General features: G+C 52.5%; 1 protein-coding gene across 5 annotated transcripts in view; it reads left to right on the top strand.

The window, feature by feature from the left end:
- The window catches only part of AK8 (adenylate kinase 8), a 115,822-nt gene extending 103,071 nt beyond the window's left edge, over nucleotides 1-12,751 (top strand). For all 5 annotated transcript variants that reach the window (XM_045883419.3, XM_045883417.3, XM_064580133.1 and 2 more), the window contains 2 exons: nucleotides 11,226-11,306; nucleotides 12,471-12,751. In XM_045883419.3, coding sequence (XP_045739375.2) covers nucleotides 11,226-11,306; nucleotides 12,471-12,708 — 319 coding nt within the window. In that variant the 3' untranslated portion in view covers nucleotides 12,709-12,751. The remainder of the gene's footprint in view (nucleotides 1-11,225; nucleotides 11,307-12,470) is intronic.
- Nucleotides 12,752-24,648: the final 11,897 nt, after the last annotated feature.

Genomic DNA, 24,648 nt, shown 5'->3' with positions numbered 1-24,648 from the left:
TCCCCACTTGAAGGCCATTAGAGAGGAGGAATTCTCCCTTATTCAGGGGAAGGTCAGCTTTTTGTTCTATTCATGCCTTCAACTGATTGGACAAGGCCCACCCACAGCAGGAAGGCAGTCTGCTTCCTTCTGTTCAGCAATGTAAATGTTAATCTCCAAAACACTCACAGCTACACCCAGAAAAATATTTGACCAAATATCTGGTACCCTGTGACCCATTCAACCTGATACATAAAATCAGCCATCAGGGGCCGGGGAGCCGTGGGGTCAGGAGGACAGCCCAACCTAGCAGGGAGCTCCAGAGCAAGGCTCACCCACTGAGGGTGGCTGCACTGGGCAGGACAGCCAGGCCCAGAACAGTATGACCTTGTTCAGAAGCTTGGGTTAAAACATCCATCAGCTGGTGAAAGGCTAAACAAAATGAGGTCTGCCCATACAATGGAACACCACTTGGTCATAAGAGGGAATGAGGCTCTGATGTGCGCTATGGTGCGGGTGAATATTGGGAGCATTAGGCTGCATGGAAGGTTCTAGGCCTGCAGGCCCATGTGGATATTCTTTTTTTTTTTTTTTAAGATTTTATTTATTTATTTGAGAGAGAATGAGAGACAGAGAGCACGAGAGGGAAGAGGGCAGAGGGGGAAGCAGACCCCCCCTCCGAGCAGGGAGCCCGATGTGGGACTCGATCCTGGGACTCCAGGATCATGACCTGAGCCGAAGGCAGTCGCTTAACCAACTGAGCCGCCCAGGTGCCCCGTGGATATTCTGTTATTAGTATGCATTATATGCCTTATATGGATTATTGTGTTTAATCCGTGAAATAACCTTGTGGGGTACTCCTCTTTCTGTAGTCTCCTAAATGAAGACTTGGAAGGCCGCATATGGTATGGTTGTATTTATATGAAATGTCCAAAATAGGCAAATCAGTAGACCAGAATCCAGGGGCTCAGGGAGGGGAACGGAAAGCACTGCCTGTGGGCAGTGTTCCCTTTGCAGGTGATGAAAATGCCTTAAACTTAGATCGTGCTGGTGGTCGCACAACTCTGTGAATATGGTAAAAATCATTACATTGTACACTTTCAAGGGGTGAATTATATCTCAGTAAATATGTCAGAAACATGGACATAGGGCTCGAGTCCCTGGAGATATTTACAGCTGGAGGCTGTCAGCGGACCACACTCCTTACAGCTGAGCCGTGGATTCTTAAAGGGAGATCTGATGGAGCACCCATGTGTCAGCCACGCCACGGGGCACTGCCAGAGTGTCCTCTGGCTCGGATGTTCTTTCGGGACTGCTGCTGACCAGTGGATCTGGACCGGTGTCCACACTGGTGGACTTCGGTGCCAATCAGTGTTGACCAATGTTCCCGCCGTCAGAGGGGCCCTGAGCCAGCAGGTGTTTGGTGTAGCCACAAGCGAACGCTCTGGGTACAAGCTAGAAGGTATGGTATGGTCAGCCAGTGCCCGAGGAAGATGGTGGGTTTCCAGGAACATTCAGGAACTTTGTGTCATGAGCGCACAGAGGAGACCAGCTGGGTCGTGAGCCAGGCCCCCCTCAAACACAGACCCGGAGCCAAAGGGCGGCCAGGGGAGACGGGAGTGATCCGTGTGGACCCAGAGCACACTCGTGGACCCGTGTGGCCGCACCTGGAGCGGGTGGCTGGCTGGCTGGGGTGTGGGCGCGGGTGGCCCGGGGGGTGCGCAGAGTGGGGCATGAGTTTGGGCACGAGTTTGGACCTGAGGCCTGCCTGCAGTCGCTGGCACGGAGGGTGTCCTGGCCTGGCGCACCCAGGCCCGTCTTGTCCTGCTGCTCTTGCTAGCCTTCCACTCGCCTCCTGTCACTTTTACCTTCAGCTCATTCGCCTTTCTCTTTGGGAAAAGTTTGCTGAACTTTCTGGCTTCCCGTGATTTGCATTTCACAATTGTCGAGGGAGCGTCTGGGTGGCGGTTTGCAAAGGAATTACTCTCTTTCTTCCCAGTGGGGAAGAAGGCAGAAATTTTAAGACAACTTTAAAATGGAGCCCGATTATGCAGGAATTTGATCCCTGGGTCCTTCTCCTCAAACCAGACTGCTGTGTTTTGTGCGGCACTTGGTAAGCTGCCAGGCAAGCTCGCTAATTTACCAGTTAATGACAGTCCTCGAGAGTGTTCCTCTTGCCCCTGGAGAGATTTTAGACCCCGCTAGGGTAGATTTGCCATTATCAATTATGCACAGTTTTAAACAAGAAATGGCCAGCAGGAGCCTCTTTTTTGAAGGAGTGGGGAGTGGGAAGTGAGGGCAGCCTGCAGCTGCCGCCTGAGGCCAGGAGGCCTGAGGCCTGGGGTTTTCAAATGAGGTGGAGATGTCTGGCCTTTCGTGTTCAAATTGGACACATGTCAGAGTAAAAAATGCACAGAGCGAAAATTGTACAGCTCTGGCCATGGCCTGTTCCAGACGCCGGGGAGGGTGTGTGTCCAAACTCTCTTCGGTGCACATCTCACAACAGCTTTGATGGGGAGCTGCGGCCTGCACCTGTGGCTCAGGACCGGGGGGCTGTTCCCCATGCTGGGGTGCTTCTCTGTCAGGCCTCCCCCGGCATCGCGGCCAACATCCGCCCGCTCACTGCATGCTTATCTGGCCCTTAGCACATGTCCTGCACAAAGGTTGCAGACAAGGCAGCCCCAGCGCCTATCCTCAGACAGCTCAGGCCTCGTGTGTTCTGAGGTGTGAATCCTCCTGCAGGTGACCCAACTTTCATTTTTTTTTTAGATTTTTGATAGTCTATGCGTGATTCACTTGCTCCTTCTCCCCAGCCCCTGAAGCAGTTGTCTATAGACACGGATGCTGCCTCTCTCCGCCCTTAGACTAGAAGGAGGTCTTGTCCTGACAAGTCCGTAAAAAGTAGTCACTCCCGTTTTGTGCCCTACGAGCGCCCCATGGGCTAACACTCTTATTATCCTGACTACTGTAGCTTTGTAGTAAGCCTTGAAATCAATTTGTTCTCTTTCCACATCGTTTTACTGAATACAGTTCTCTTCCAGAAACACTCCCCATATAACTTTGAGAGTTAACTTGTGTAGAATCTTCAAAAAACCTTGTTGGAATTTTGGTGGGAATTGCACCAAATCTATAATTTGGGGAGGATTAACATTTTAACAATATCGAATCTCTGAGTCCGTGGATATGGTATAACTCCCCATTTAGTTAAATCTGATTTCTTTCATCAGTGTTTTGTCATTTTCTGCACACAGAACTTATTTTGTTAGCTTTACATGTATTTCATTTTTATACTATTGTAAATGGTACTTTTTTAAAAAGAGATTTATTTATTTGGGAGAGAGAATGAGGGAGGAGGGGCAGAAGGAGAGAGAGAAGCAGTCTCTCCACTGAGCAGGGAGCCTGATGTGGGGCTTGATCCCAGGACACTGAGATCATGACCTGAGCTGAAGGCGGATGCTTAACTGACTGAACCACCCCAGTTGTTTGTTGCTGGTACCTTGAAAGTCAATTTATTTTTTTGTACATTGATTTTGTATCCTGTGAATTCACTAAACATACTTATTATAGTAACCTTTTTGAAGATTCTTTGGTACTTCTATTTAGATGATTATGTCATCTACAAATAGAGACATTTTATTTCTTTCCTTTCAATTTGTATGCATGTTATTCCCTTTTCTTGTCATATTGCATTAACCAGGATTTCTGGTATGATGCTGAATAGGAGTGGTGAGAATGGACAAATCTTGCCTTGTTCCCAGTCTTAGGGGAAAGCATTCAGTCTTTCACCATTAAATATGATGTTACCTGTAGTTTTTTTGTAAATATCCTTTATTGGGTTGTGGAAGTTACCATCTATTTCTACTTCGCTTAGAGTATTTATCAGGAATTGATGTAAAATCTTGTTAAATGCTTTTCCTGCATCTGTTGAGATGATTGTATAGTTTTTCTTCTTTAATATAGTAGGGTAGAGTACATTGATTGATTTTTGAATGTTTTGACTTTCATTCCCAGGCAAAACCACACTTAGTTGTAATGTATTATTATTTTTATATATTGCTAGATTCAGTTTGTTAACATTTTATTGAGTGTTTTTGCTTCCGTATTCTTGAGTGATATTGGTCTATGATTTCCCGTAGAGTCTCTGTCTGGTTTTGGGTATCGGGGAAAGGCTGCTTAATAAAGTAAATTCTATTCTCTCCTCCTCTGTTTTCTTAACATTTGTGTAGCATTGGCATTATAGTTAGTTTAGAATTAGTACTATCCTATGGTTCATATTCTTTGGTCTATCCATTTATTTGTACACATGTGTATATTAAGAACCTCATTAAATTGTAAGCTTATTCAAGGCCAGAGAACCACCCCTCCCCCTGCCTTCACCATCATGTGTATAAACTACACCATAGCACTTATTTTTTATTGAGATAAAATATACTTAATGTAAAATTTACTCTTTTAGCCATTTTTTTTTAAAGATTTTATTTATTTATTTGAGAGAGAGAGAGAGACAGTGAGAGAGGGAACACAAGCACGGGGGAGAGGGAGAAGCAGGCTTCCCGCGGAGCAGGGAGCCCGATGCGGGGCTCGATCCCAGGACCCTGAGATCATGACCTGAGCCGAAGGCAGATGCTTAACGACTGAGCCACCCAGGCGCCCCTCTTTTAGCCATTTTTAAGTATACGGTCCGATAGCAGTAAGTACATTCACAGTGTTGTGCGGCCTCACCACCATCCATCCCCAGAACTTCTTTCATCTTCCTCAACTGAAATTCTGTCCCCATTAAACACTAACTCCCCATCCCAACCCCCATCCCCTGGTGCTCACCATTCTATGTTCTGTCTCTGTGAATTCGATTCCTCTACATACCTCACAGAAATGGAACGAAACAATAGTCATCCTTTTGTGTCTGACATTTCACTTAGTGTAATGCCTTCAAGGTTCATCCACGTTGTAGCAGGTGTCAGAATTTCTTTCCCTTTTAAGGCTGAATAATACTTTATTGTGTGTATACACCACATTTTGTTTATCTAGTCAACCATTGGTGGACATCTGGGGTATTACCACCTTTCAGCTACTTTGAATAATGCCTCTGTGAACTTGGGTAGGCAAATGTCTGTTCCAGTGCCCACTTTCCCTCATTTTGGATATACACTCAGAAGTGGACTAGCTGAATCATAGGGTCCTATGTTTACTTTTTCAAGGAACCACCATAGACTTTTCCACAGTGGATACACCATTTTACCTTCCCACTAGCAATGCACAAGCATTCCACTTTCTCTGTATCCTCACCAACACTTGTTATTTGCTGGGTTTTTTCTAATAGCCTTCCAAATGAGTGTGAAGTGGTATCTCACTGTAGTTATACCATGGTGCTTTGTATAGAGTTTTGCCCCTAGTGGAGCGCTTATTGCTTGAAATCAAGAGGTTAATAAGGGCAGGGCCCTGCCTCTCTGCAGTAGTGGACGCCATATTTATTTAAAGTCAGTTATTGTATATCATAGCTCACATTTACCAAATCTACGCGTGGATCCAGAGAAAGTTCCATAGAATTTAGCTCTGGAGCAGGTGGTAAGCTTCTGGTCCTTTGAGAAAGAAGGCTTTCTTTGCTCCCCAAACAGAGCCCCAGGCAGAATGGCCAGAGGGTGTCAAGAGATCCCAGCTGCCATTGGGTATCAGGCACCAATGCCCTGGGTGACGGAGTATGAGGCCTGACCTCTCTGGGACTCAGTTTCCCCCTCTTGTACCCTGAGCAGATAGGATCAGAGTGCTGGTTCTCAGCCTTGACTACACTGTAGTTGCTTGGGGAGATTTTAAAAATCTCCATTCCCACGCCTCACCTTGGGCTAATTCTAGCTGAATCTCCAGGGGGGCGGGGACCAGGCCCCAGTATTCTCGAAGCTCCTCTGATGGTTCCAGGGTGTGGCCAGGGGTGACACCTGGGATTAGAGCTGTGGTTCCCATCCCTGGTTGAGCACTTGAGTCACCTGAGCTGCTGATTTACAAATACGGGTCCCCCGGCCCCTTACCTGGAGGTTTTGGTTTGGTAGCTCTGAGAGGGGTGCCCAGAATCTGTATTTCAGACAAGTCCTCCTGATGATTCTCAACACCAGACACATCTTGGAAACATGGAAGGGGGGCAGCAGTTCTTCAACCTGGTTGTGTGTATGAGTCACTGTGGATCTTGTAAAAATGTAGACTCCCAAGTCAGTGGGTGGGTGGTTGGCGGTGCTGGGCTCCCAGGTGGTGCTGGTGCTGCTCATCGGGGACCCCACTTTGCGTAGTGAGGGAGTAGAGGCCTCCCAGGAGGCCTCCACCGGCCTGAAGCTCTGCAAGCCCCCAAGCAGGTACAGCCCCCGCCCCTGGTGAGTCCTAGCTCCCCCATGGCCCCTGCAGGGCTGCTACTGCCCGCCACCCTGCTGTAGGTATTCTTGGCTGTCTTTGCTGTCTCCGTTCTCCCTCTCCTGGCTGTGTGCCTGGAAATGAGCAGCAGAATGCAAGACCCTGGCCAGGCGAGGCACACACAGGACTGCCTCTCTGCAGAGCTGCCCGGGCTCCCCACTCCACGCCGCCACCCGGCTCTGGCACCGCGGCTCCAGGAGCCTGGCAAACCAGGAGCTTCCAGCATGGAAACACAGCTCCTTCTCCAGTGAGGCTTTTCCCAGAGACGTGTTTCAAGTACCGATTTGGTGTCCTTGTGCTTCTGATCTTGCCAGCCTTTCACGAGCCATTCCCTTGAATGACGACAAGCAGTCTTGATATGCTGGGTTAAAACTCTTTCAACTGGGGCTTGTTTGTTTATGAAACAGCATCAGTTATCAGGGATTTCCAAACTGGCTTCCTTTCTACTGGCGTCGGCATCCAGAGCGGCGCCGCCAGCCGCCAGCCGCGGTGACAGCCGTGTTTTGGTGTTGCTGTTGGGCCTCGCAAGTCTCGGGGGTGGGAAGGGGGGCCCGGCGTGTTTGGAGCGCGAGGGATAAAAGCTCGTTGAAACACCTGTGCTCCCGTGTTCAGACGCTCCCCGATCTCGCATGTTTTATTTGGTGGCTGTTATTTTGCAGCACGTTGTGAACGGAAATCATTATCAAGAACGTGTGCCGGGGGCGCCTGGGTGGCTCAGTTGCTTGAGCGACTGCCTTCAGCTCGGGTCATGATCCTGGAGTCCCGGGATCGAGTCCCGCATCGGGCTCCCTGCTCGGCGGGGAGTCTGCTTCTCCCTCTGACCCTCCCGACCCTCCCCCCCTCTCCTGTGCTCTCTCTCTCAGTCTCTCTCTCAAATAAATGAATAAAATCTTAAAAAAAAAAAAAAAAAAGAACGTGTGCCGGGAAGAAGTCGGTTTTCATGGCTCCTAGCCCCCCAGGCTGCAGGGGAAACCACAGTGCTTGCTCTGCAGAGGGACAGCTGCGGCTTTCATCAGGAACCAGCGAGGGGCTTCTTGGCCGCTGGGCAGAAGCAAACCTAAGCAAACAGTGTGGGCAAAGTGAGGCAGAGAGAAGAAAGGCGGGGAGAATTTGCCTTGAAGGAGAGAGAGCGTTTGGCTCAGGCACTCACATTTTTAAAAAATTTACACATTTTCCAGAAGCAAGTGGCATCGAAGAGACTAGGAGTATTAGGTGTCCTTTGGGGGACAACTGCAGGAACCCCAGCTCAAACCAGCTTAAGCAAAAGAAGAGGTTTATGTATTCATGTCAGAGAAACATTAAGAGGTGTGTCAGCTTCAGGTATAGCTTGATCCAGGGCCCCAAACAGTATCTCTCCTCTCTCTCGGGGAGGGCTTCATTCTCAGGTAGGCTCTCTCTGCGTGCAGGCTCCAGGCAGCCCCAGGTACCATACCATCAGCTTAGCAGCCCCAGCAAAAAGGAAGCTCCTTTCTGGAAAGCCATGGTGCAGCCTCTCATTGGCCCGGCTTGGATCAACTTGCATACTGATCCAGTCCCTGTGGGCAGGAGGAGCCAGCACTCAGATTGGCCACACCCGGGCCTTCCTCACACTCAGCCCTGCAGCCCTGGGGTGAGTTAACTTCAAACATGGCACAGGGATGAGAGAGGACCAGGGTGGCTCCCAAGGGAAATCAGGACCATTGGCAGGCATCGATAAGCCCAGGGAAGCAGCAAGTGTCCTCGTGCGGCATGTGGAGTAGTCCCCTGTGCCCCCTTCTCAGTCAGTGTAGCATGTCCTTCATGTCAGTAAAACAGGAGGCTTTGACTCACATCAGTGACTCAGAACCATCTTGAAGGATTGGTACCCCTCGGAGTGCCTGGGTGGTTCAGTCAATTAAGCATCTGCCTTTGGCTTGGGTCGTGATCCCAGGGTTCTGGGATCAAGCCCCATATCAGTCCCCCTGTTCAATGGGGAGTCTGCTTCTCCCCCCCCCCATTTGTGCTCCCTCTCACTCATGCTTTTCCTCTCTCAAATAAATAAAATCTTTAAAAAAGAAATTGGCACCCCTTCAGGGCACCAGGGTGGCTCAGTCAGTTAGGGGACCGACTCTTGATTTCAGCTCAGGTCATGATCTCTGGGTCATGAGATCCAGCCCCGCTCAGCAGGGAGTCTGCTGGAGATTCTTTCCCTCTGCCCCTCCCCTGCTCTCTCTCTCTTTCTCTCTCAAGTAAATAAATAAAAAAAAGAATTGGCAGCCCTTCTTAATATCCAAGATGTCTAAAGAACTCCCACAACTCAATACCAAAGAAACAAATAATCCGATTAAAAATGAGCAGAGGACCTGAACAGACATTTTTGCGAAGAAGACAGCCAGATGGTGGACAGACATATGAACAGATGCTCAATATCACTCATCATCAGAGAAATACAAATCAAAACCACAAGGAGATACCACTCACACCTGTCATTATGGCTAAAATCAAAAACACAAGAAACAATAGGTGTTGGCAAGGATGCGGAGAAAGGGGTCCCCTCATGCACTGTTGGTGGGAATGTAAACTGGTGCAGCCACTCTGGAAAACAGAATGGAAATTCCTTAAAAAGTTAAAAATAGAACTACCAGAGGACCCAGTCGTTCTACTTCTGGGTATTTACCTGAAGACAGCCCAAGTGTCCATCAGTAGATGCCTGGATAAAGAAGACATGGTGTATAGATACACTATGGAATATTACTCAGCCAGAAAAAAAGAAGGAAACCCTGCCATTCATGACAACCGGATGGACCTAGAAGGAAGGAGGCTAAGTGAAACAGGTCAGAGAAAGACAAATACCATATTATCTCACTCACGTGTGGAATCTAAACAAAAGAAAACAAAACAAATGAACGAAACAGACTCATAACTACAGAGAACAAACCAGTGGTTGCCAGAGGGTTCCAGGGAAGTGGGGGATGGGTGAAATGGGCAAAGGGGATTGAGAGGCGCAAGCCTCCAGTTATAAAATAAATAAGTCCCAGGGATGAGACATACAGCCTAGGGAATACAGTCGATAGTATTGTAATAACTTCTGGTGGTGACTACATGCACCGTAGGAACAGTTCATAATGTGTATATAATTGTTGAATCACTATGTTGTGCACCTGAAACTCATATAACATTGTGTGTCAACTATGCTTCAGTTAAAAATTTTAAAAAATCATTTATTTTTTAAAAAATGGCGCCCTTTTGAGAATTTGAGACCCATGGGCCCATCCCCTCCCAGAAAATACACATGGTCAACCATTTGCCTCTAATTCCTAGGGGACACGGGCCCTGCAAGGGTGCCTGGCACGGAGTCGCTGGCCCGGGTGCTCCCCCAGGCAGCAGATCCCAGGCTCAGGGGAATACCGGGCTCCCTCCGGTGCCTGCCGAATCAGCATTTCTGGGCCAGGGTGAAGGCTTTCTTTGTTCTCTAACTTGGAGGAGACAGAGTGGCCATCTTGAAGAGACTCCACCCCAAGAGCAAAGGCAAGAAATCTCATTTGTGTGCATTTTTCTTGCACTTAGAGCTGCTGCTTGCCTGGGTTTACTTACTTGGAAGTGAAACGAACAAGGCTTCAGGCGCACGGGGAGTGCTTGTTGTCACTGATGTTGTCCCCAGTGGGAGGTGAACACATCGGTCATCGAACCCAGATGTCCGTGATGATGAGCCCATTGAGTCCTGTGTTTCCGTTCCACACGGCAGGCTGGGAAACTCCCCCGAGTTACTGCAATGCTTGGCGTACAGCAGGCATCCAATAAATGCACGTAGGGATTAATTAAAGGATGAATGAGTGAGCAGTAAGTGAGCAATGGACTATTCCAGAAGTTAATTCTTTAAAAACAAACTGGGATGGTTTCACACTAGAGGACAGGGCCTGGATTAGAGCTGTGAGCAGGCGCCGTGAACACATGGCCCTTCACCCCACCCACCTGTCCCACCCAGAGTGCGTGCCCTTCTCCTCTGTCCCATCTGCCAACCCTGGCACCACTGACATTGGGGCCGGGTAACTCTTTGTGCCGGGGGCTATCCCACACCTAGGATGTTGAGCACTCTCCCTGTCTCCACCACTACCTACTAGTAGCTCCCCTCCCCCATTGTGACGACCACAAATGTCCCATAGATTGCCAAATGTCTCCTTGGGGCAAAATCACCCTAGATAAGAACCCCGCCCTCACGTTTTGTATAAAAAAAGGGTCCCGTTGTCAGAAAGCAGGGACTCAGCCACTTGCACTAAGGATTTAGGAGAGACCGGGCTTATCAGAAGTGGGCTCTGTGTCCTTTCTGCTGGGCTCTGGTCTGGGCTGTTTACTTTCGAAGGCCCTGCTCCCTTGGGTCCAGGGCTCCTCTGTGAAGGAGAAAATGGGGGAGCTGAGAACCCCAGCTCTGCGGGAGGGCGTGGCAGCCAGGGGGACTGAACTTTCAGGAAGGCTGTCCCATGACGAGAGGGATGACATTATAGCCCTACCTGCCGCGTTTGAGCGCCGAGGGTGCGCAAACCCCGCACTAAGCATGGGACACGCTTCCTGCCGTCAGATCTTCAACACCAGGCAACTGTCATTAGCCCATTTTGCAGCTGAGCAAACTGAGTCTGAGAGAGGCTGTGTGAGTGGCCCGAGGTCACACGGCAAGTCAGTGGTGGAGGTGGATTCTAACCCAAGCTTCCGTGGCAGGGAGGCCTCTGTCTGCATCTCTCCCTGGTGACCTTGGAGAGCTTGGTACCTGGAGCCCCTGAAAGATCGCTCCTGAGGCTCCACCCCCGTGCGGGGAAGATGCTGGCCCTGGTCTCAGGTGCCCAGAGTCCAGCCCGGAGTCCCCTCCAGCTGACCGTGGTGCTGTTCTCTCCCCGTAGGGTGTTTTTCCTGAATGTGCCATTCGATTCTGTCATTGAGCGGCTGACCCTGAGGAGAATTGATCCTGTCACGGGAGAAAGGTTGGTGCCAGGCTCCTGGTGGCTGGCTGTCTGAGGGCTCCAGGGGTCGGGCCCTGCTGGGGAGCCTCCCCTGTCCGTCCGGCTGACTGATGATGCCACAGCAGGATAGGTCTGGGCATGACACCGACAGAAGACTCTAGAAAGGGGGTTCCTCCAGTCGGTTCCCCTGGGCAGTGTCTGTGGACCCTCCGCCTGGGAGAGTAGCCAGGGAATGGACGTCCGAGGCGAAAGGTGTGCCCACTCTGTCCCGAGTAGCAGTTCTGACCTGCGCATGTGACGTGGCTGGATTGGCGGGCGACCCCGAGACGCTGTCACGGTGATGCGCACGGCCGAGGAGGCTCCTATAGAAACATGCCCGTGGGAACCAGTCCACCAGGGCGCCCACCCTGAGTCCCAGGAAGTGAACTCTGAGTTTTATCCTGTGGTCGACCAAGTATAATCACTGTGTTGGTGCTGAAACGCAGTTGAAAGTCCCCACAATCACAAAGAGGTAGAAGCTTCCATCCTCGCTGGCACCCAGGGCCACGTTTCTGGGTAGGGGGACTCAGGAGTGGAGTGGGGAGGGGCAGGAAAGAAACACCAGGATTTTTCTAAACTACAGGTTGATTTCTCGTCCTTACGCCGAGGGAGGGTCTCACTGACCCATGTCAAGTCCAATGGCCTTCACACTGCCCTGCCCCTGGGGTCCCTCCCTGTAGTGACCGTCTGTGGCCCTTCCTGTCCTCTCCGCTCACATTTGCTGTTACGATGTCCCACTCCCCCATTCGGCTGCAAGCTCTAGGAGCACAGAGCCAACACTGTCTTGCCTCACATTGCCAGGAGCAGACATATTGCCAGACAAATAGCAGATGCTTGATAAATACTGTTCAGAGGGAAGAAGAAAAGGGAGAAAGGAAGGGGAGGAAAGAAAGGAAGGAATTGGGGACTTAATATATTCTATTCTGTCCACCTGTCACTGACCTGCATCCTCCCCGGGGGAGGGACATGCTTTGCGTCTCTGGGGCACCAGGGCCCAGCTGAGGGTGTGCACGCTGCTGGTGTGCAGTAAATGTTTGCTGGTAGTGGGCACGGTGACCAACTGGGTCAACAGTGGGACAGAAGGCCCCTTCTTCTCCTGCCCTCGGGCCAGACCATAGGTCACCTGCTTCCCCCGCTCTCTTGTAGGTACCACCTCATGTACAAGCCCCCTCCAACCATGGAAATCAAGGGCCGCCTCCTGCAGAACCCAAAGGATACTGAAGAGCAAGTCAAGCTCAAAATGGATCTGTTCTACAGGAATTCCTTGGAGCTGGAGGAGTTCTATAAGCACGCCATCAGCCTCAACGCGGACCAGGACCCATACACAGTGTTTGAATACATAGAGAGTGGGATCATTAATCCTCTGCCCAAGAAAATTCCCTGATGGGCTCTGAGCAAGGAGCATCCTGCAGGGAAACAAAGTTAATGCCCTCCCCAACCTCCTGGAACCTCAGCTGAGCCAATAAAGAGTGCTGGGTGCAGTCTTATGTGTCCTCAAGGTGAGGTGGCGAGAAGGTGGCCTTGTTTTGGGGTCTGGGGACACGGGACGGACAAAGCCCAGGGAGGCAGTGGAGTGCAGCAGGGCTCCGGGACCCATGCGCCGGGTGCCCTTGGACGAGGCACGGACCCTCAGAGCCTCACCTACAACCAGAGCAGGGGTCATGCCAGTTCCTGCTCGTGGGGCGCAAGGGAAGCTCTCAACCCAGTGCTGGGCACACAGCAAGTGCTCAAGAAATGTAGTTTTTAAACGCCCCCCTCTCTAGAGCAGCCCCGTTCTGCAGTGCTGGGCACGCACTCTCTGCACCACCCAGCACGGCGGCCACGAGCCATAGACGGTTACCATCTAATTGCACTGAATTTTTACTAATTTAAATATAAATATATCATAAATATAAATTTATATTACAAATATAAATAGTTACAGGTGGCTTCCTGGCTGCCACATGGGACCGTGCGGTTCTAGACACACTTAACTGTTGCTTAAGAGGCGCTGGAATCCGGGCACCTGGGTGGCTCAGTCGGTTAAGCGTCTGACTCTTGATTTCAGCTCAGATCATGAGGTTGTGCAGTTGAGCCCCATGTTGGGCTCCGTGCTGGGTGTGGAGACTGCTTAAGATTTTCTCTCTCTCCCTCTCTCTAAAAAAAAAATAATAAAGTGCCAGAACCCTTTAGAAGGCCTGCTCTCAGGTCCCAGGGAAGCAGCCCCTCTGGGCCTGCAGAGCCTGCAGTCCACAGGTGTGGACACCAGGGGGACAGGACGGCTGCATCCTCTGCTGATGGAGCTCTTGATCTTCTTCCATGAGCTCCCTCCTCCTCCCACCTCCCAGGTGATCTCCCCATCAATAGAAGCGGACACTGCAGCCACAGAGGGTGAGTGACTTGCTTCAGGTCCCCTGGAGCCACCGACACCTGAACCTGGTGCTCTGGGACTCTCTGCCTGTGGGACCTCGGGAGGGCCAGGTCAGCCTGGGCCCCAGACTGCGGTTCCAGCCTCTTGGCTCTGAGGATGCCCAGGTACTCTGGGCCTCATACCCCTTCTAGCCTGGGGTAGCCCAAACCCCTCCAGCCACGATCTGACCCTGATCCCGGCCAGGCCTCACAGGCCTGGGTCCTCTCTCCAGGGGTGACTTCTGCCGGGCGACTCAGCCATTAACCCTCTCTCCCTGCCCTGTTCAGACACTGGGTCCCACCTCCTGAAACTCCATCAGAGGCCTTCCCCTCCCAGACCCCACTTCTTCCCAACCCCCACAGGGAAGGGGGTGTCTACCCTGAATGTACCCTGACAGTGGGCTCCTGCCCACTGTCCCAGTTACAGACCACATGACCTCAGGTTGCAAACGCTCCATGCGTGATGAGACTGTGCTAGCTTACACCCAGCACCCCCAGATTGGAGGAGACAGTAAAGCAGAAAGGTGGCCAGCCCTGGCCTGGCTAGGATTGCTTCCGTTACCCCACTCTAGTCCTCTGCATGTCATTTCGGATCCCACTTTACCAGAACTCTCCCACGAAACACCATTTGGATGTGAATCCTTAGCCAAAGACACAAAACATTCATTCACATATTAACGCTCATTTTGTGGACGCCCTGCTCTCGGGGCCTGGCCACACCATCAGCTCAGAGGTTCTGCACGCTCTGTGCCTGCTCTGTGAGGCCCGTGATGTCCGCCCGGAGCATGGGCCGCGGAACCAAGCAGCCTGGGTCCCCACGCTGCTGTGTGATCTTGGGCAAGTTACCTAACCTGTCTGGATCCTTGTAAAACGAGCAAAATAGTCATTGCCTCGTAGGCAATGCTGAGCAAGTATTGGGGATTAGTTAATGCAGGTTAAGGCCAAAAACAGGGCAGGGCACAGAGTACGTGCGGGATGAAGGCACTGGCTCTGTCTCACCTGATTCACAACTCCCCCAGAGGTCAGTGCTGGGAGAAGTGAAATGACTTGCCCAAGGCTGCACGTGGCAAGTGGCAGCAGGGGGTCAGCCCCCAAGTGCCTCTGCGGGTCCCCGAACTCCGCGTGGGCCCGGGGTGGGCACCTGCTGTCCCCACTGTCGCTGCCCGGCTGGTCCCTGCGGGTCCCTGCCGCCTTCCGCGCCCGCCAGCATCCCGGATCCGTCGGCGCCTGTGGGCCGGGGCCGCGCGGGCTTCATTGAGGTGCAGTGGCGCGCGCGCGGGTCCCCGGCGCGCCCCTCGGGTGTGCGGCGGGCTGGGGCGCAGCGCGGGGTCGGCCCAACACCTGGGGCTCGTGTAGATCGCTCCCCCGGAAAGGAGCGAACGGCCTCGTCCCCTCCCCGCCGCCGCCCCTCGCGTCGCCCCGTAGCAGAGCTTCCCGGCTCCTCGGCTCGTCGCGGGAGGCTGCGCGGCGGCCAGGCCCCTCTGACGGCAGCCGCGCTCCAGCTCCCCGCCTGCTGGCGCGGCCGGCCTGGGCAGTTGGGGCGCCCAGGTCCAGCCCCCGCGACGCCGCATCTGGGGCTTCCCGGCCCAGAGGGGCCCAGGCCCGAGGCTGGAGGGCAAGCGTCTGGCTAGCTCCTCGATCCGCGGCTGTGCTTGAAGTTACCCACCGAGCCTGATTAGAGGTCACTTGCGAGGGAGCAAGTCGCTTTCGACCTTGTCTTCATTAGAGTAGCTGCTGGGGTCATTTCCAGTCTCTTTTATCAGAACGATGTCACCGCAGACTCTCGCTCCCGCTCGGCTCCCAGCGCGGCTCAGGCCTGCCTTTGTGCCTGTCCCCTCCCTTCCCTACTTCCCTGGCAGTAGAGATCCGGGGGTGCCAAGGCCCCTTGGGTGTCTGCCGGCCACACCCACAGCCTCCACAGGGGCTTCCACTGTGGGACCGGGGTTACACCTGCTGGTCACTCTGAGCGGGCCGACCAGCTTCTCTGTCCCGGGAATTTGGGAGGACAACCAAGGGCAGCTATGACTCTCTTCTTACTGCTTGCAGGAAGGAGAGCACTCCTGGCGCAGTGAAGCACAGCAGGGCAACAGAGCGTGAAGCAGGCACGTGACCACCTCATGCACTCAGCAAGTGCCCCAGGCTTCCTGTGTGCCGGGCACTGGGGAGACAGGAGACAAGGGGGGAGGATGGACTCTCTGCCATTGCGAAGCTTCTGCTTCACAAAGATGAAGAAAGAGAGACGAGAGACAAAGAGACACCATCTTATTTCCAGTGGTTCCTGACTCCCATCTCTGCCCTCGGGTCCCCTGTCCTCCCAGCATGCTCCCCTTCTTTGGCCTCGGGCATCAGACCAGTTTCTCTGGCACAGTGGTGCGGTCAGGACTAGAGTAGACGGGTGCCCAGGAGCCAGCGAAGCGCGCAGGAGAGACTTCAATGAAGCCAGCGCTCAGGGCAGTCCCCCAGCAGAGGAGAAGGGGCTTCAGAAGCTGAGCTGAGGCACATATGAGGATTCAGAGGAACAGGAACAGTGACACATTAGTTGACCATGGAACATGCTTCCAGTTTAAAAAATAGATAATTATAAATTTTTTTTTTTTTAAGATTTTATTTATTTGACAGAGAGAGACACAGCGAGAGAGGGAACACAAGCAGAGGGAGGGGGAGAGGGAGAAGCAGGCTTCCCACCGAGCAGGGAGCCCGATGCGGGGCTCGATCCCAGGATCCTGGGATCATGACCTGAGCCGAAGGCAGACGCTTAACGACTGAGCCACCTAGGCGCCCCTAATTACAAATATTTTTATTATTGCGATGTTACTTACAAAATACCCACAACACAACAGAAGCATATCACATTGGACATGGAACTCCCATTCTTGCCAGGATAAAACCCTTAATTGCCATTCACTAGAGATAAGTAGAGGCAGAAGTTTGGGGTGGATGAATGGATGGGTGGGTTGGTGGGTGGGCAGATGGATACATAGGTGGGTATGAACACCAATGTGTTTTTAAAAAAATTGTAGCAAGAACATTAAGCACGAGGTCTACCCTCTTAACAGATTTTTCAGTGTACAATACAGTGTAGGTGAGTATAGGCACGATGTCGTACAGCAGATCTCCAAAAGCTTTTTTTTTTTTTTAAGATTTTATTTATTTGAGAAAGAGAGCATGAGCGGGTGGGGGGCGGGGGGTGGAGGGAGAAGCAGACTCCCTGATGAGTGGGGAGCCCGATGCAGGGCTCGATCCCAGGACCCTGGGATCATGACCTGAGCCGAAGGCAGAAGCTTAACTGGCTGAGCCACCCAGGCGCCCCCTCCAGAACTTTCTTATTGCATAAGTGAAACTTTACACCCAGTGAACAGCAAGTCCTCACGCCCCCTTCCCCAGCCCCGCACCTGCCATTCTGTGTCTGTGAGTTTGACTATTTCAGGGAGCTCACATGAAGGAGATTATGCAGTTATCTGTCTTCTCGAAACTGGCTATTTCTCTTAGTGTCATGTCCTTCCATGTGTCGCATGTGGTGACTTTCTTTAGCAAAACAGTTCTTATTTTTTTCACCAGCGGTCTGGGTCTGCCAGACAAGCTCTGACCCGTGGGGCTGGCCGTTCCTTCCGCTGGGTAAGAGGGCTGAGCTCAGGTTCACGGCCATCAGAACACTTCTACTTAACTGTGAACTGGGTTTTGGTGATGCCCCAAGCGGTAGAGTTTTTTCTATTTCCTTTGCAAATCTTTTCTATTTCCTTTGCAAATCTTTTCCAGCTGATACTGGGCCCAGAGGCCAGAATGAGGATGTGACGTGTAATTTCCATGTAAATAGCCAGGGGAGCACCTGCCCCTTTATTCTCAGAAATGGCAGAACGCTCCACTGATCTCCAGGTACAGAGGAAGGACCCCAAAAGCAGACCTGTTCACAGGTCCAGGCAGGACGTACCAGGACCTTGCACCTGCTGCCCCAGCTTCCTGGGGAGCTTGCACCTGGAGGGGTGCAGGCACGAGGACCTCATCTGCAGTGACAATGTCATGCTTTCCACAAGGCCACCAGAAGACAGAACTTCTGTCCTCACACGCAGTGGAGGGAGATGCGCGAAAAGAAACCTTCTAGCCACTTAGGAAGCAACTTTATTGAGATAGAATTCACACATCATAGAGTTCATCCTGTCATGCAACCATCTCCCCGAATTTTAGAACATTCTGTCACCCCAAAAAGAAACCCTGCACCCATCAGCACTCACTCCCCATCTCCCCATGTCCAGCCCCACCGGCAGCCACTAATGTACTTTCTCTCTCTGGACGCTCCCTCTAAATGGGATCCTCCAGTTTGTGCCCGGGGTGTCTGGCTTCTTTCACTCAGCATGTGTTCAAGGTTCAGCCATGGCATGGTAGGTGTCAGCTGCTGGTGTGGGGCGTTCTCTCCTGCACTTACTGGCCATTCCTAGATCTTACTTTGAGAAATATCTGTTCAGATCCTTTGCCTATTTAAAAATTGAGTTGTGTCTTTTTTTAAAAAAAGATTTTATTTACTTATTTGAGAGAGAGAGAGAGAGAGCACAAGCAGAGGAAGTAGCAGCAGAGGGAGAGGGAGAAGCAGGCTCCCCGCCTAGCAGGGAGCCCGATGAGGGACTTGATCCCGGGACACTGGGATCATCACCTGGGCCGAAGGCAGACGCTCAACCGACTGAGCCACCCAGGCGCCCCTGAGTTGTCTTTTTATTATTGAATTATGAGTTCCTTATATGTTCTCGATCTAAGTCCTTTATCAGATGTAGGACCTGGAACTATGTCTCCTGCTCCTGGGTTGTCTGTTCCCTTTCTGGATGGGCTACTGTGTGTCACACAAAAATTCATGTTGATGAGGTTCCATTCATTTTTTTCTTTTATTTTTAAAGATTTTATTTATTTGACAGAGACAGCGAGAGCAGGAACACAAGCAGGGGGAGTGGGAGAGGGAGAAGCAGACTCCCCGCGGAGCTTCGATGTGGGACTCGATCCTAAGACTCCGGGATCATGACCTGAGCTGAAGGCAGCCGCTTAACGACTGAGCCACCCAGGCGCCCTCATTTTTTCTTTTATCACTCGTAGTTCTGGATCCAAAGTCACAAAGACTTGACTCTCTTATTTTCTAAGAGTTCTATAGTCTTGGCTCTTATGTTTGGGCCAGTGGGTCATTGTGAGTTACTTTTGCCAGATGGTGTGAGGATGAGCCACCTTCATTCTTTCACATGCGGATATTCTAGCCACTTAAGAAGGTGACTTGTCCCTGAGCAGCCCCCGGGAGAGGTGTTCTGTCCAGGGCAGCCAGTCAGCGTCTGAGGATCCTCTGGAATGCTGGCTAAAATGAAGAGTCCTGGGCTCCATCCCCAGAGAGCCTGATTCAGCAAGTTTGCGGAAGGCCTGGAGACCTGTTTTTCTAGCAGACATCCCTTTGTTGATCAGTGTCTGTGGGCCTGAACCTGGAGAATCGCTGCATTGTTTTTCTGGAAGATCCTCACAGAACACGAAAATTCAAAAGAAGCTGGAGACTTCCACTTCTGGCAACGTGGCAGATTAGATATCCTGATGACCCCTCTTAAAGCCCCCGTGGCAATACTCTGAATGAAATATGGAAAAAAAAAACCCTTCTAAAATTATAACCGAGGTGGCAAGACAAAGTGGAAATATACAGAGATGGAAAACAGTAAGAAAGTACCGATCCTGAGACAGGTGAGGCCAAGCACTGCCCGGGGAGTGTCTGCTGAGTGCTGGTGCCAGAGCAGCTTCGGGAGGAAAGGTCTCTGCGTGGGAGACTGGGGGAGACAGCGCGGAGTCCCCACAGGCAGGAGAGAGACGGGGAAACAGGCTTTACAGTGCATTTAATACGGCGGGGCCGGGGGCCCAGAATAGGTAAGGAGCTCCTACGGATTCCCGAACCCCACGCAGCCAAGTAGAAAAGTGGAAACGGACAGGAGCAGGTAGTTAACAGAAGAAAACAGGAATGGTCAATTAACATGTGAACAATGCTCACCCTCATCAGTAATCACGGAAATGCCGTCAATCACAGCGAGACCTGCTCTGCCCGCAAGCCACTTCCCACCGAAAAGCGCAAAGCGTTGAGGGAACGCTCTCGAAGGTACCAGGTACCGGGGCTGGGGCGGTGGGAGGGAAAACCGGTCTGAGGACGTGTGGTGCGGTTACTCCCCCCGTCCTCCCTCCCTGCTCCACGTGCCCACCCTCAGACCTGGACCCGGCGGTTCCTCTCCCGATGTCCCCAGGGGAACTGCACAGAAAGACTCATGCAGGGAGGTTCATGGTCCTATTCATCATCTTAGCCCCAAACTGGAAACGACACAAGTCTCCATCAGTTGGTTTTTAGTTTAAATTCCAGTTAGTTAACATAGTGTTATATTGGTTTCAGGTGTATGATATATTGATTCAACACTTCCATACCTCACCCCTCGCTCATCACGGCAGGTGCGCTCCTGAATCCCCATCACCTGCTTCCCCCATCCCTCTGGTCACCAGCAGGGTGTTCTCTATGGTTAACAGTCTGTTTCTTGGTTTGCCTCTCACTCCCTCTTCCCTTTGCCTGTTTGCTCTGTTTCTTAAAGTCCACCTACGAGGTCATACGGTGTTTGTCCTTCTCTCACTGACTTATTTCACTTAGCTTCATACCCTCTAGATCCATCCATTGTTAATAGAAATCAGAAACAGTGAGGTCACCCGTGGGGGTTCCTGGCTGAGGCCGGGCGCCAGGGGGCCTTCTGGGGTGAGGCCTGTGCTGTCTGTCATGGTGCATAGTGGTCACACTCAAATCGTAGCCACACACGTATGGTTTGTGGCCTCTGTGGGATGTGTTACATGGTCATGTTTAAAATGGAATACATTTGAAATCGGCCTAAGTAGCAACACACGTGACTGAAGAAACAGGAGAAAGATGCAATCAGGTGTTTTGCAGAAGGAAACGTGAAAAGCCAATTCAACACACGGAGACAGCTCAGCCGTGTCAGCGGCCAGGAAGTGGCCACAGTGACCGGGTGGTGACACTCGACACTGGCAGTGATGGGAGACCTGCCCGGGCCCGTTGTTGAGAGAACAGAGAACATGCAGCGGAGGAAGCTGGGCAGGGCTGCGTGGGTGGGGAAGGTGCCATCGCCGTGGAGGCCGGTCGGGGTCACCTGGAGAAGCGTGGCGGGTGCTGGTGAGCTGATGGGCTCAGCGGGCGGCCCCCCAAGTTCCTGCCTCCGTGTGCGCACCCAGGCCTGGGCCCCACTTCCGCGGTGGTTTCGCGGCTACGTGCAGATGGCGGAGCTCAGAGAAGCAGAGTCTGGGAAGCAGAGTCGAGTCCCTGGAGCGTCACCCCTGACGTGGGGCCTCCAGCACCGTCACCGCCTGGACGTTGTTAGGGTGACAGTCATCCTTACGACCCACCGGAGTTCCAGTGTAGCTTCCGGTGAGTCTCACATCTCAGCTGGAGGCAGTGGTTTCAGGGCCTTCTAGAAGCCTGGCCCAGCTGCAGGGGCCCGACGCTCAGTAGATCCATCGCAAAGGTGGACTCCGGGATTGGGGGAGGGCCCACAGAGAGGCTTGGTAAGCCCCCTGGCTCCCCATTTTTGGTTAAGATCAGACACTACCCTCATTGTCTGCCCTCCTGGTCCGTTAGCCACGGAGTCCGTGTGACAAGGCTGTCGCCTGCCGGGTGTGGTAGGCAGAGTTCCCCAGCGTTAGACCCGCCGGCCGGGCCTCCGCTCTGCCCGAATCCCGCCCTGACACCCCCAAGTCCGGTTTTTGGCAGCAACTGACAAGTCCCTCCTGGCCTAGGGGACAGTCACCACCGAGCTGCTCACTGACCCAGGGTCCCGCCATTGTCTTGAGCCCGAAGAGTGTCCTCTGGGGTCTCCTGGGGAACGTGGGCACTGGGGAGCTCCGGCCTCCCAGAACCCGTCCCAGCGCGCTAGCGACCTCTGCCCTCCCGGGGAGGGGGTGCTGGCGCTGAGCACCGTCATCCTTACGCAGGGCCCGTCCAGGTGTCCCCGCCGAGGCCCCCAGAGCGCTTCCACATCCCAGGCTCCCCGTGTTGCGGCTTCTGCTCTCCTCCCTCTCGGGCCCAACTCCCTGGTTTCTGCCAGCGCCGGTCCCGGGGCCTGTGTGAGGCGGCGCTGTCGTCCCACCGCAGGGACTGTCCCTCCCACGTGGGCAAGGCTGAAACTCACCCTAGTATTGACCCGGAGGGGCTGGGGGGGGGCGGACGAGGGGATATGCCATCCTGTGAGGCTGCAGGGGACCCGAGCGTGGCCCCCCGGCCACCGGGGATGCTCTCCTTCAGCCAGGGGATTGGAACCGGTCTGCGGGCCGCTGGGGTCCGGGGGATCCGGGGCATCTGGGCGTCCGGCATTCTCAGGTCCCCGTCCCACATCTGAGGTCGTCTCAGGAGGCTGACGTGAGGTTGGAGGCCTTGTCCGCGAGCACGCTGGCCGGCAGCTCCCGGACGGCCCCCCAGCACCGGGCCACCTCTGACCTCCTCACCGGCCTCTCCAGAGTCCCAACGGCCTGCCCTGTAGGGCTGCCTCTGGCCCCGCTCGCTTAGGTTTCCCTCCCCGGAAACAGGCCGTGAATAAGGACTCCGGGCGGGCAGTTGGGGGGGTGGGGAGAGCGGCCTCAGGCTCCCAGATGCCGATGGATCCCAAGGCAGGAGGCTCCACGGCCAGCGCTCCGCTGGGTAACTGCAGCTGCTGACAGATGGGATGGGAGGATGAATACAAATCTTAGAAGCAGAGAGAAAAAAAAAAGACATTACATGTAGGGGGAAAATAAAACAATGGAGGCCTGAAAACAGTGGAACTAGAATTTTAATGTGCTCAGGGGTTAGGGAGAAATAGAATTTTTTTTCCTCACTATATCCTGTGAAAATATTCTCCAAAGATGAGACTGGGGGAAAAAATGCATATAAACCACTTTTTTTAAAAAAGATTTTTATTTATTTGAGAGCGAGAGTGAGAGAGAGAGCATGAGAGGAGAAAGGGTCAGAAGGAGAAGCAGACTCCCCGCCGAGCAGGGAGCCCGATGTGGGACTCGATCCCAGGACTCCGGGATCATGACCTGAGCCGAAGGCAGTTGCCCAACCGACTGAGCCACCCAGGCGCCCACTTTTTTTTTTATTTTTAAAGAGAATTAAATACATTTATCAGGCAAACAAAAGCAGAGAATTCCATCACCAGCAATGCGATGATGGTATTGGGAGGTGATCAAGATTAGATGCGGTCATGAAGGTGGGGCCCTCAAGATAGGATTGGGGCTGTTCACCCAGGGGCCCAGAGAGGAGCCCCAGAATGAAACCCTCTCGTTGGCACCTCGATCTTGCCTTCCCAGCCTCCAGAACTGTGGAGAACAAAGCTCTGGTGTTTGTAAGCCCCCCAACACCAATGGTATTTTGTCACGGCTGCTGGAGCTAAGGCAAGTGAGTGTTTAAATCACAGTAACTTTGTCGAGTTGATCACGTGTGTAGAAATCTGTGCCAACATGGCACGAAGGCTTTTCATTTCCCCGGCCTAGTCTGTATCAAATTTTTCTTTCTTGCATTTTGGGTTATTTAAAACGATGCTCTAATTTCCCCCCTTTATTAGCTTAATTATAGACCCTTTTATTCTTCAAGCGGTGACTCTAGAAAACTTTCTGGCGTCTCGCATGGATTCGCTTTTCCTGTTCCTAGGCCATGCGAGGCTTCAGGGAACCGGGCGCCTCTCCGGCGCTCATGTCCTATCCCCATCCGTGGCCGCCGCCCACTCGCCCTCCTGCGCTCTCCTTCCTGCCGCTCCTCAAACCTGCCTTCCCCGCCCTTTAGAGTCTCCTCTAGTGCTGGTCTGCTGGTGATGCGTCATTTCCTACTTTTGCCCGAAAACGTCGCTTTCATCCTTAAAGCTCATTTTTGCGGCGTTCCGCCTTCTAGGATGGTGGCTCCCTTCTCGCCCCGCGTTAGCGTCTGCAGCCTTCCCACTGTGCCCGTCGCCGTCAGGAAGTCCTCCTTGGGGTCTGACTACCGCTCCTTGCAAGGGAACTTGTCTTTTTTCTTTGTTTTCAAGTTTTCCCTTTGCCTTCGACTTGGAGCAGTTTTACTATTACTCTGAGGTGCTAAGTTACTCGGTTTCTCATCCTGTTCCGGGTCCAGCTTTCCTGGTGGCTCCGTAGGACCGAGTTACAGGTGCCTCCCTGCGGAAACCCCGGATCCGCACTTCATTTAGGAACTCGCCAGACACTATCTAAAGGACACTGGTGAGAACATGTGGCTTAACGTACTACTGACGCTCTCCTGCTGATTTCCCCTTACGTTCCTCACCCCGTGTTCTGGAATCAACCAAAGGCACACTGCACGGATTCTGACGGGAGTTCCCACTGGCCGTTTCCCTAACGTCCGTAGCTCCTTCCGCCCCCGCCGCTCAGGCCTGGGCCTTACTTACCTTTGCTGCTGATGGTGTCGGCCCTACGGCGGTTCCTAAACTTTGCTACAAACCATGTGCACCTGATAAGATATGCAAACAATATACAAATAATTCTGTTATTTATTTATTTTGAGTAAGAACGTGACCAAGAGGCTACCAGTGGCTCTGCATACAAACACGACACATTCGAGGTGACCCCACGCTTACAGAACATGATGCCATGTGCGCGGCACTGGCCACCCCCGCAACCTGACTGGACTCTGAGCACTGGAACCATACGAGCCACGGAGGGGTATCCAAAATGGGGAAAAGTGAAAGACCAGTGATCTTCCATTAACTGGAAAACTGGCCAACCAGCTAACTGGTAAAGAAACCGAGTACCGTTACCTTTTTTTTAGTGGTAACTCAAGTAAGATTCCCCACGGGGCCGTGTATGGACACACGCACCCCCTCCAAAATCTCCATTTCATTTTTTCTATAATTTCCACTTCAAACGTTTTCCAGCAACCTTTGTCCTAAGTATTAAATAA

The sequence above is a fragment of the Mirounga angustirostris genome, unplaced genomic scaffold (genome assembly GCF_029215605.1).
Source record: "Mirounga angustirostris isolate CCGP_5_RB_7025 unplaced genomic scaffold, mMirAng1.0.hap1 SCAF_15, whole genome shotgun sequence".
Taxonomy (NCBI): Eukaryota; Metazoa; Chordata; class Mammalia; order Carnivora; family Phocidae; genus Mirounga; species Mirounga angustirostris.
Note: the sequence above shows the minus strand (reverse complement) of the source record. Positions and strands in the feature narration are given on the sequence as shown.